Source organism: Prunus persica, chromosome G1 (assembly GCF_000346465.2).
Source record: "Prunus persica cultivar Lovell chromosome G1, Prunus_persica_NCBIv2, whole genome shotgun sequence".
Taxonomy (NCBI): domain Eukaryota; kingdom Viridiplantae; phylum Streptophyta; class Magnoliopsida; order Rosales; family Rosaceae; genus Prunus; species Prunus persica.
In genome coordinates, this window is record NC_034009.1 from 11,393,092 (window position 1) to 11,406,167 (window position 13,076).

The 13,076-nt window shown below is 36.4% G+C and overlaps 1 protein-coding gene across 1 annotated transcript; it reads left to right on the forward strand.

Moving 5' to 3' along the window:
- On the forward strand, positions 4,515-5,298 carry LOC18792094. Its single transcript, XM_007225983.2, has 2 exons — positions 4,515-4,791; positions 4,886-5,298. Exons 1-2 carry the CDS (start codon positions 4,644-4,646, stop codon positions 5,026-5,028), a joined length of 291 nt encoding a protein of 96 aa, XP_007226045.1. The 5' UTR covers positions 4,515-4,643; the 3' UTR covers positions 5,029-5,298.

Genomic DNA, 13,076 nt, shown 5'->3' on the forward strand with positions numbered 1-13,076 from the left:
AAGTGAGAATTCTAGCTACAATCATTTATGATTTCACGTGTCATTGTGTTATCGATTGGGCATAGCAAAAAGTGTTACCATGTTGTATTAGAGTTATTTCCCATTGGGATGGGGAAATATTATAGTATATCCTAATTCAAATGGGAGTTATTTTCCATTGGGAGGGGGAAAGATTATAGTATATCCTAAGGAAAATGCTAGGGAGACCACCTTTAGATACCAACTTGTGTACCAACTCTCTAATAGAGTGTGGAACCCATTGTATTGGTGGGCTCCACCTCTATTAGAGAGTTGATACACAAGTTGGTATCTAAAGTTGGTCTCCCTAACATGACCCATATCCTAATTCAAATGGGATTTATATCATAAGCGACGCCTATAAATACTTGGGAATCTAGATAACCCAATATCATCATGATCCGCAACAACTGCTACGCATAAGTGGGCTGATGATCGAATTTCATGGACATCCTTTCCTTTGAAGCCGTCTATTCTTCTTGGAACCGCGCTGAAAGATGGTATACCTCTATTGCCGCGTTGCCTCCTCAATATCCATGGCTCATGCTCCCCACCCTCAAATCGCATGGTAGGTGGCCCAAGGCCCCTAGTGATGGTCATGTGAAGGGCATATGCTTCTTCAGCCTGGTAGAGAATAAGGTTTACAAGATGGACTGGAAAGCGTCTCAAGGCTTTCCTGGCAACGTCGATTTCTTTCTGAGTTCATCACTGTTGATTATTGGCTCAAACAATAGTCAAAAGTGAAAAACACGTTCTGCTATTTATTTTGGTAGTTGGTTTTGGCAGAGAAATGATAACATCACGTGGGAGACAAAAGCTCTGTTTTTGACTTTGTTGATGCGAAAAAGTGGTTCGGTATTTTTGGGCTTAACTTAGTGGTGTTGGGCCTTCGGTATGCCACGGGCCTTTGCGAAGCGTGTGATCTGCAAGATAACAAACGTTCGGTAAGGCCTTTAGGCACTGGTCTGGTACCGGCCGAAGGCTCTCCGACGCTTAAGTAAGTACGAATTTAGTAAGCTTAAATTGACATATCAATAGGTTGTATGCTGTAAGTTCTGATTACCTCCATTTTGAGGAACTGTGCTTCTTTTATAAATCTTGGGATGTGTTTGTGTAGAATTTCGATGTGGGATTGTGGACATTCATTGTGGATATGCCAAGTGTCCAGTGGGCACTTGTGCCTTTATTCTGGGATCGGCATGCCCGAGTGCTGAAGGCTCCCCTGCCGGTGATGCATATTGTCCACATGTTTAGCTCTTATTGGTTGCTGATTCTGGTATCAACAGACTTCATAGCTAGCCTCATAATTGAAGTAGTTGGCCTTCACCCGTTGGCTTCTCTATAAAAGGAGAAGGATGGCAGCAGCCAAAAGTGGTGGAGAAGAGAAGCTACTTCACCAAAAGTGAGGGAGAGAAAAATAGCATGAAGCCATTCAGCAGAGAGAAGAAAATTCTCAAATTGTTCTTTGCTTATAAATTTTGGTGTTCTTGTTGGTGTTGTTTTGTTTTGTTTTTTTATCTTGTCAATTGTTGTTTATTTTTCACTCATAGTTGATTGACGCTTGGTGGGTAATTCATCACGTGAGTGGCTGGGGATGCTGGAGGTGGTGGGGTCAAGATTATTTGACGAAATTGGTGGGATTCGTCTTTTCAATCCAATATCTAGAAAAAGCAAGATGTTTCCTCCTTGCGCCGGTGCGGGTCTTCAATCAGAAAAGTTGTGCTTTCCTTGGACCCCTCTCGCAACAACAACTTTGTCGTGGTAATTCACGATACCATATCCCGACCGACAAGGCTAACATTCTATCAGCACAGCAGAGGCGAAGAAAACGCTGATGCAGGGGCATGGACTGAATTAGAGGATTCACATGATCATTATGGCCGCTATTTTGATATCCAACTCCACAACAATGGCCGTTATTTATTTGCACTGTCTTTCGACCATTCAATTGAAATTTGGGACTCTAGGGACACCTATAATAACCATCCTGCCAAGATCATGAGATTTAAACCTTCCATTGATAGGAATGTTCTTGGCTGCATGACGAGTGGTAAAAAATGGTTGCTAGAGTCAATGGGTGAGCTTTTGCTTGTGGAGCGGGAATTATTGGGGCACAATTGCAGAGGAGCGGAGTACTTCTATGTCTACAAGTTAAACATTGCTGCTAAAAAGTGGGAGAAGGTGGAATGTTTGCGTGATTGTGCTTTATTTTTGGATAGTAATGGATCGGCAATGTCGTTATCTACGGACAAATTGCCAGAATTGGAAGAAAACTTGATTTACTTCGCAGACTCATATCAAGAGTGTTCATTTAGTTCTTTTAATGATATTCATGTTCGAGGAGTATTCAGCTTAAACTTGTTAAGCAATATTATACAACTGCAGCTCATGTGAACGCTAGGTATGCACCAGCCCTTTGGATTGTGCCTAGTCCCTGATGATGTTGGTATCAAACTTTAGTTTTGTTTCTATGTGACATGTAACAAGTAGGCTTATGATACTTATAACTTTTAATAATAAGTCTCTGAAAGTTATCTAATATACATTGTATGAGTTCCGTTGCTCGTGTCATTATCCACCTGGGAATTGCTAGGATTGGAAGAAAACTCGATTTACTTTGCATACCCATATGAGGAGTATTGATTTTGATGATATTCATGTTGGAGGAGTATTCAACCTAGAAACTAAAGTTGTTAAGTAATATTATACAACTGCGGCCTTTTGGATTGTGCCTAGTCCCTAGCTTATGATAAAATATAATTTTTAGGGTTTTAACTATAGACGTCCCTGAACTTTGCCCCTAGTTGCAATTGGATCCGTGAACTTTTTTTTGAGACAATTACATCCTTTAACTCGACAAGTAGTTCCAATTGAGTCATGCCGTAACAAAAGATCTATTGGAGTGAGGGGTATATTGGAGTCATGCTCTTGTTGTGAGGGGTATATTGGAGTTTTCACGATAGGAGGAAAACTGAATTCAAAGGTTTATAAGATCTATCAAAAGAAAAAAAGAATTTAACCCCAAAAAGAGAAAAAATCATGCTATGAATTCAAAGGTCTGTAAAATCTGTAAAACCCATTTGTGCATTGACAATACCTACAAGCCTCACTGCTCTGAAACTGATGTAGAACAGATGGCAGATTTTATCGCGGTTGAGCTAGAAAAAGGACGTAGTGGGAATATGCAGATTTGTCGTCCAAGCTCCGATTAGGACGCAAAATACCATTTCGGAAAGGGAACGACGCCACGAGTGTAACTCACAGATTTGCTGTGATATAAGATGGATTTTGGCATTCTGAGGTCGTTTGGCCTTCCAAAACTGCAGTTAAAGTTTGGTAGTTAATTTTTCAATAAATTCTGTTTTGGACAGTTTAGGAGTTACGCTATTAAGACTCCAAATTAATCCTGTTTTTTCAGTTTTATGTAATAACTCCCCTAGTAGTTGAAGGGTTGAGGGTTGTTGAGAATTGTGTATTTAGACAGGTTTGTCTAACGTTTCTGGCAACTCAGTTTTTAATAACATTATTCCAAGAGAGCTTCTCTTAATTTTCTGGTGGAATCCAGTTCTTATTGTTACTCAAAGTTTCGCTTGAATCCCTTTGTTACTTGTGCTGCGTCAGAAACCCAACTTGACAACACAAACACACTACCTGAGCCACCACCGTTGTCTGCACTGTCCTTAAAACCTGGTAATTATTCTGCTACAATCTTGACTTGGCTAAGTTCCCGGACGAAGCCCGAGTTGGCTTGGACTGGAAGGGCACCAACCCAATTAAAAGATCCAAGTTTAGGTCACTATGTACATATAATGACCTTGCAATTTCTGCTGTTGTTGTTGGTCTTCCTCTGTGGTGGTCCCACTGCTGGCCTCTTCTATGTTGTCCTCTTCCATCTTAGGCTTCAACAATACAATATTGTTGTTGTTGTTGTTGTTGTTGTTGTTGTTGTTCTTCGAGGAGGTTTTGTTGATGGTTTTCACAGAAATTGACACTCTCCTCAAACCTCTTCTCTCTCACGCCTCCAAGCAGCCAAACGTTTCTCTCTCTTCAAACCTCTTCGTATACTGAATCAAACAAGGAGCTCTAAATGTGTGGGACTTCGAGATTATCCAGCGAATGAGACTCTTGGAACTCGAAAGGAGGCTTTTACTCCTCATTTTGACAGGCAAATTTACAGACTTGGATGACATGACCCAATTGAAACTATTTGTGAAGTTAAGGGATGTAATTGCCTAAAAAAAAAAAAAAATTCACATGCCCAATTGCAACTGGGTACAAAATTTAGGGACGTGTACAGTTAAAAACCCTAATTTTTAATAATAAGTCTTTGGAAGTTCTAGTCTATTATCCAAAAAGGATTTCATATTCCTTAACATTAATCTTCCATGAAATGAAATCTTGTAATGACTTGGCAAATTAGCGTAAAACGACAGATAACAATCCAAATCCGGAATAACTTTAACCTTGTCCTAGTCTTTACTATCCTCGGAACCCCAAAAACTCACACACCAAACAAACAAATAAAATCTTATTTAATTTACCCACCAAAGCCAAAGCACAACTGATGTAATAAAACCAAAGAAACAAACAAACCAAGCAAGCAAGAACTTGCCAAGCAAACGACAATGGCGTCGTCCGCAGCAAGGATCACCTTCCGCATACTCATCATAGCTCTGGTTCTTCTGGTCCTCTTCTACGTCGGTCGACCACTCTACTGGAAAATCTCCGCCACCATCCACGAGATCCGCGAAAACAAACAGACCGTTCAACAAGGTACATACATTCACTTTCCTTTTTCCGTTTTGATTTTTGATTTTTCGTTTTCTGGGTATGAATTTTTTGCTCTGGTTTTCGAAATGGGGTTCAGGTTTGTCGAAGATCGTTCTGGAAGCTCAGAAATCGGTGGGTTGGTACCACGACGAATCGGATTCGGGGTCCCGCGTAAATCGGGTCGCGAAGAATGTCGGGTTGGCCACGACCCGGAGGCTATTGCTCCACCAGGTTTCATAAAAGTTCTTTTACCGTTCCGATTTCTGTTATGTGCTTTTCTGTGTGGGAATGTTAATGGTGGCCAAATGGGTCTGTTGTTCAGATCTGGTCTTTTCGAATGAAGTGGCTAATTATGTTAGATTAATATATTTCCAAAGAAGTGAAAATTTTCCTCCTGGAAATTACTACTTGTTAGAAAGAAAAATTTGTACAACCTGCAATGTATGCCGGATAATGTTACTGTTTCTGGAAATATATAAATAGAGTTGTACTGAGTTTTGTTTTGATTTAGTTTGATTTGATGCATTGGATTGGATTAGTAATTGCCTTTGGTTTTGATTTTCGGTACGCTTTCAAATCTGGAGTTTATATGCGAACCCGAAAAAGGGATGGATTTGATAATTCAGATGCTCTGGCTTGATTGATTGTAGATACTAGATGCCATTCACGAATGTTTTGGATTAGAATACCAAGTTTAAAATTTTAACTATGGCTGTTCATCAAACTATAGTTTCCATTCTGCAAGTTATGTTAGGAGGAATCAGCGGATTTTGTTTCTTTTTGTTATTTTCTTTTCTTCATATAGTCATGTGAGGGGTCATCCATGCTCACCAACTATTGGATTATGATCCAATAGATTATACTTAGTCACAAAATCAAAGTACTAGTCCGGATTTCGATATTTGTTGTTGAATTTTGATCCAATAGTTAAGCATGAATTTTGTGTTTATTAATGAGTGGGAGATCAAAACTGTTGGAAACTAATAGTATACTGTAATTAGGATTCTATAGAAATAGTTGGGCTCCTAATTTGTTTAGGGGTTGTGATCTGATTTCCTAAATTAAGCAATTTGGTCCTAAACAAACATTATGTATGTGTATGTATACATCTGACCAAAGTTTACCAGGAAGATCTAGATCTGTGAATGTTCTTCTTTAGGCTGCTATAAGGCATTGGAGAAGTCCTCTTAGTGTTCTTTCCATCATGTGGGTGCATGTGTAAAGCCGAAAGGGAAAGCGTGAAGGCGGTGCAAATGCAGATATCTGAGTGTTAGAACTTGGAAGCGTTTTTTTGCAAGATTTTGATTTTCTGTGTGCAGATTGGTTCTGAAGAAACAGGAGAAACCAGTGAGAACTTACTAGTCTAAATGTTGATATTATTTAGCTGTTTCTATCTGCATGGGTTACTATTACCTACCCATTGCCTTAAATTTCTTTAGGCTTAAAGTAGGTCATTCAACTGCCAAATACATGATTTTACTCTCCTTTCAAAGCTTGAAGTGAAGTGAGAGCCATTTTTCTGAGAGTTCATACTCTACTAGAGTAATTTTTCAGTGACGGGCTAAAAAAAGTCCATGATATATCAATTTTGCCGTCCATCCGTATTATGATGTGTGAATTAGTAACACCTCGTGATGGTGATGACGTGTTAACACACACAAATTTCACCTCAGCTGTGAACAGTATGGGTCACTTCCCATGACATAGTAGGTATGGCATGAGGTGGTCAAAGGACACATAAAAATGGGCCATAAGAGATTACAAGTAATGGGATTTGGGCTTGCCGTTTTGCTTGTTTAATCAGATGTGTATGGCCTTTTTCACTCATTTTGGGCCTTTATGACTTAGTTGGACTGCCAAAGCTTGTAAATCACCTTCGATTTCTAGCATACCCATCAAATGATGCACGCAACACTTTTTTTTTTCCCCCTCTTTTCTTCACTGATTACAAATTGAACAAAATCCTATGAAACCTAAGAGCATCTTTAAAGGAGATGTCAAATTCATTGTGACATTTTTATCATGCAGAAAAAATAATTGTGACTCACTCTAACTGAAATATTAAAACCCACATGGAATAATGTCTCTCCCTTACATGAAATGTCAAATTGACACATAAATCATTAAATTTAAATTTAATTTGACATCTCTCCCTGGCTCTAGACTTAAGTAGAAAAAAAAATAAAATAAAGAAAATTATTTGTATTTTTTTTAGTAACAAGAGACTTACCTTGGGAACTACGATGCATAAATTATATGTCCAATAAGTTCACAATATTTTCCAAGATACTCTCTCCAACATCGTAGATCTTGGTCTTTTGACATTTCTCTAGAGCAAGCTTTTGTGCATCAAGGTCAACAACAGCTTCCCATATCAATACGCAATATCATTGACATACATACACTTGTTTTGTTCAAACTTGATTTTTCTGGGTGTGAAAATGAATGATGATGGAGAAAGAAACCCATGCACTGACTTTTGAACAGTTTGATTCTTCAACGTCAGATTTTTCCTTTACATAGATTTCCAAGTACACTCGATCCAAAGTAGATTAAGTCAGCTTTGAATTCTGAATTCTATAAACTCATGGGTCGTCCCGTGCAGATGAAAACCATCATTTCCAACTGCATGTGTTCCTTCCTTGATGGGCTCTTTTGTGTTTTCTACAATGCAATGAATTAAATTCTGATCATCTAGAACTAGAAGACTAGAACTGGATTGGCTAGGTTTTGTAATGTTAAAATATTTTACAATATAATATAAACACCAGGTTTTGAAATGCTAGTGTTGCCGTTTCTTTAATAAGTGCATGGACTTTGTCGAAAAGTCATTCTTACTTTAATTAAGCTACCCTTGAAAAGTCATTAGCTTTATTGTATTGGGAACCCTACTTATTGCAATAATATTCATTAAGAGTTCGTTTGGGAGTGATTCTAGAAAAATACCTCTTTATATAATCACTTTAAGTGATTTTTAGCGATTTTATGGAGACACACCTCCCATCTGCTCCTTTCCAAAATCGCCTAAAATCACCTAAAGTGATTATATGAAGAAACATGTGAGAGGTGCTCCTCCCCATAAGTGATTCTAACCCCTCCAAATGAGCCCAAACTTCACCATTGAGTTGACCTAGCTAGGTTTTAACTTAAAAGAAATTTCTCACTTAATGTTATTCTTATTGTTGGAGTTGGAGTTGGACATATTCTCTTCTCCAATGTAGGATTAGTCATTTGAATTTGATTCACAATTTCTACCAATCTCATCGCTTGATCTTTCCATTATTTTCAAGTACCAAAGCAATCTGCACCACCTTAGGACATTGTAATTAATAATAATCACCACATACCCTATCGAGCAAGTCTCTGAATAATTTAAAGTCAACTCCAACTTTGAGTCGCATATTGTGCTTGTTCCCTACATAATATAAGATGACTTTTAATTTTGCAATCATAACCATCTTCTATGATGCCACTTCTTGGGTGTTTCTGAAAAAATAAAAAATTGATACCACTTGTTGGGAGTCAAAGAGATTTGACGCCCATCTTATAATTATATTATCGCCAACTTAACTGTTAAAACTTAAATTACATATGATTCTTATTTTTTATATAAACGATAATATAAATTATACTCTAAATTAATCTAATTTACAGAAAAAAAAAATCCAAACTTAAATACAAGAGGCGTTCATTGTTCTGACCAACTAGCTTAATATATGAATATTACAAAGCCATCTATTGTTAAGGGCCATCCTCTCAATTGGGATAGAAGAATAGGATCACTTAGACCAATAGACTATTGAGAGGCCCCTTTAAAGCATGAGTCGGTTCTTCTCCGCATGCTCAAAAGAATGTGTTAAATATTACATGTTGGCTAGATATATAGGTCGTCAAAGCTTAATCCATGTTAATTATTACTTTCATTTAACTATAATAAAATCATATTTACACATTCTCTAATAGACACGTGATATTTATTTAGTGAGTCTCGCCTCTATTAACGAGATTGTACAAATATGTCACAAAATGACCAGTTGAAACAATAGAAGCAGAATGGTAATCACATTTGAGACCATTATCTCATTCTCTCGCCTTGGTTTAATTATACGCAATGATTTTTATTGCATGGGACCATACTTAGGCAGTCCTCACTGATCATAATGAACTTTATTAGGTTTAGCTTCGTTTAGACCACAAATATTTCTGAATGATTGAAAATGGCTTGCTGCTGGCTGGCCTTATTCAGAATCACATTCACACAATGAATAGACAGGATTTTTTTAAGTATACAAAGAGCATAACAACAAAATTCAAGGTGATCGATCTAATCTTGTCCTTCGGATTTTCATGTACGTGTCCAAACTAGCACCCTATTACCAAGGAAAACGTGAGCTTTAATTAATTTGACCAAAATAAACTATTTATATATATTTGTAAAGTAAAGCATCTTTACTGCAAACGTACGTTTTTCTTTATTATTTTTCAAATAGTATATGCATCTAGAAATGGGAAATTTGGGAGACATGGACTTAGACAAGTTAGTTAAAGTGAATATGCTTTCTAGTCTGCACCCAAGTTCGAATTCCTTTCTCTTCTTAGTTTAGATTATATTAAGTAGAATATCGTTTGTATTTAAAAAAAAAAGGTAAAAGAATAAATGATAAATCTTTCTTAAACATGTTCTCAAATAATAATTATTAATTTGTTCGGCTCCTGCATTTAGGTTCTGTACATTCACCTGCATATTAGTAAATCTAAGGTGCTCAACTAATCTAACGATTTAACACACGTATTTTCATAAAAACTACCATACACGGAGCCTAAATGCTGGAGCCCAAATGCGGATCAAGTTTGATGACATATAGTGCTTTTTTTTTAAAATAGGAACATATAGTGCTTCTTAAATCTTCTAATCACTTTTTGGTTAGCCCATAATTATTATCCCTCAATGGTCAATATATTCATTCCATCAACTTATCCTATACATACATATAATTAATTAATTAATTCAACTTTTAATTCGATGGCCACCAATTAGAAAAACAAGTAATGGCAATGCGGGCTATCCCTCAACTATAAAAGTTCATGCTCATTGAATGGCTGAAAAAATAGGATCTTAACGTGGTGGGGTTTCTCACATCAATTCGGAGGTCGTATGGAGTTGGAGAACATTCAAGATTAATATATAAATGTGAGAGACATGCGAGATTTATATGGTGCCAACCCGACTGCCCTCCCGTTAAATTCTTTATAATTACCCACAACATCATATCCCAAAAAACTCATGTAGGGTTCTCGGTTTGAGTTTTAGTATCTGTGTAGTGTGTATAAGTTTAGTATATTATCGTCCCTTTCAATAGAAAATGTCCTTAAAAAAAACTATGCATGTTTTGTTTGTTATTATACATCATTTATTTATTTATTTTCTTTTGGTTACAATTTCTTATTGCATTGACAATGTCACAATGTGTGTATGTGACACAATTGTCAATGTACCAAGTTTTGATATGATGATGGATGAACACGTAAAACACCTTAATATTAGTCTACTCTACATAATTGACCAATTTAATTACAATTAGCCAACCACTCTTTTCTTTTTCTTTTTCTTTTTCTGAGAGAAAAGCCAACCACTCATTACGAATTGAGGGAAAATAGTGCTCCCAATCTGGTTGGACTTGATTCATTTCGTGTTCATTTGGTTTAATTCTCGTCCCCAACTAACGATCCTTAGGTTTATTACTAACGATACTCATGTTAATTTTAGACTAATTTTATCGTTGATTGATATAATAAAAACCTCATGTTTATTATTAGCGATACTCATGTTAGTTTTTTTATAAAATGATTATTGTTGTTCGATATAAAAAATAAATAAAAATTAAGACAATCTTCAAGGGAGATGTTAAATCCAACGTGGCACTTTTAGTATGTAGGAAAAATAGTCGAGACTCACTCCAACCGAAATGTTAAATACTACGTGGAATAACATTTATCTGTCTTGCAGTTACTTTTGACTGTTTGATCTTGTGATGTTATTTTATTATTATTTTTTAATTAATATGCCTTCTCTTTGTTCACCCTATTTTCTAAGTTCACCCCAACTTCTAATTCAAAATTTCACAATTTCTAATAAAACCCCACTATCTTCCCAAACTACACCTAAATACGCACCCAACTGAAGAAAAAAAATTAAAAAATTCATCAACCCCACACCCCGCTATGTTTGTGGGGTCATACCCTATATGATCTTTAAGATCTTAACCCACTGAAATCTAGTGATTGAATTTCTGTAAACTAAACAAAATAAAATAAAGAAATGAGTCTTGAGTGAGAAGATGAAATGGATTACACACATAAAATGATCAACAAAATGATCCTAGGAGATTGTGATGCATATATTTCTTTTCATTTTCCTATAAATAAAATTATCCATCAGTGTCCAATAAATTAAATATGAACTTGTGTTGCAGGAAAGGCATTGGGCTTTCAGTCATATCAGGTTCTATTTGCTGCGAAGATCACTTTACTTGGTAAGCATATATGTACTGTTACCTTTTCGCCTTTACCCAATGGATTTGGTGTCGGATTATTGATCTTTTCAGTGATTTGTTAATGCTTCAGGCATAGGATGAACTGTATGAATGCTAATGTAAAAGCGAAGAATAATCTGGTAATAGGGTGCAGACGAGTTTGTGTTTTGCTAAAACTTAATATGAAGAGTGGTGAGATGTGTGTATAGATGTACTATGATTAAGTATTCAGTTGGATGACCTTTTTTGTCTTTACACAATAGTAAAACTTAAGAGCTTAATTATTTAAGTATTGGAGTGAATAAAGAAAAGTGTGAGGTTTAAATAGAAAAATTATATTTTAATTTGACATATCAGGTAGAATGTAAAACTCTATTATATGTCAAATTATCGCACAAGCCATCAAATTCAAATTTAATATTTGATATTTGACATGTCGTTTGAAGATACTAATGTTTTTACTATTGGATTAAGTATTAATTAATTAAGAGACCGACCAAAAAGAAAAGAAGATATAATGGAAAGTGTGAAAGAACCAAAAATTATTCAATCTCCCCAACCGCCAAAGCTGAAAAAGAAGGGATATTAATGGCTTTAGCTGGATGCTTTGTGTTTGAGTCTTGCCAATTATAGAAATTTGAATAAAAACGCGGTGACTGCTGACTGGTTATGTAGAAAAGGGGCCCACAAATGACAAATCAATCGTTTCAAATCAAAGTGGAACTGCGTGTCACACACGTGGCCACATACTATTGGACGGTTTCAAAGCTTTTTGGGCATTCGCGAAAAAGTTCAGCAACTGTTCATCTATGACTAATTGAACTTTCATGTGAACAAAGAAAGAAGGGGACCAATTGAACTTTCATCATGGTATTGGATTCTCATAAAAGATTCGGATCATTGGGTGCTTGGAAGTTGGAACAACATACCTATCTATGTTCTGACCAAAGAAATACCTATTTATATGGATGAGTAGTGCTAAGCCAGTTGCCAAACAAGCGTATAAGTAAATTTTGATTGTTAATGCGTATAAAATTCATAATACATTAACGATCAAGATTAGTTCAACCGAGTAGTGTCTTTATATGGATTCTTTTACAGTTTCGGTTTATTTGGATTTCTCTACAATATTGATACATTTCCTTTCCAATCATATTCAACTTTAGGTACATTTAAAGACGGTTATAATTTCACTACTCTTAACTCATACATTTCTCAAAGCATTAAGAACAATGTGAAGTGCCCTAAACCCTAGCCGTTCTCTCCCTCTGTGAATCTTAAAGGAAAATTCCATAGAGGGGAGGAGGAGGAAGAAGCGTCATTGCCCCTCCTCCCCCTCCTCTCTCTTGTCTTTTCCTTCTAGGTTAGTGAATAAGTCTACTGGACGTTTTGAATAAAAAGCCTCTTGTGGTGGTTTCTTCTAAGCCATGGTTAGATTAAAGTTACTCATCACTCCTTTTAGTCTATGCTCTCAATCAAATCCTACTCCCCAACGCCGCTCATATTCTTTAAATTTGATTCTACATTGTCTTTGACAGAGGTTGCTGCAAATCACCAAATTGTTCTTTGGCAAAGTTGTTGTTTTCGTTTATTTGTTCGCTCTTATGCACAGGTAGATCGCTGGAAATCATATTTTCCCCATATCTATTACAGATGCAGTGATGGGTGTGGCCGCAATGGTGCTTCTTTAGGTGGTGATGGTAGGGTTCATTTAGGCTCATGGGTTGATTTAGGATTTTGGTTATGTTGGATTTG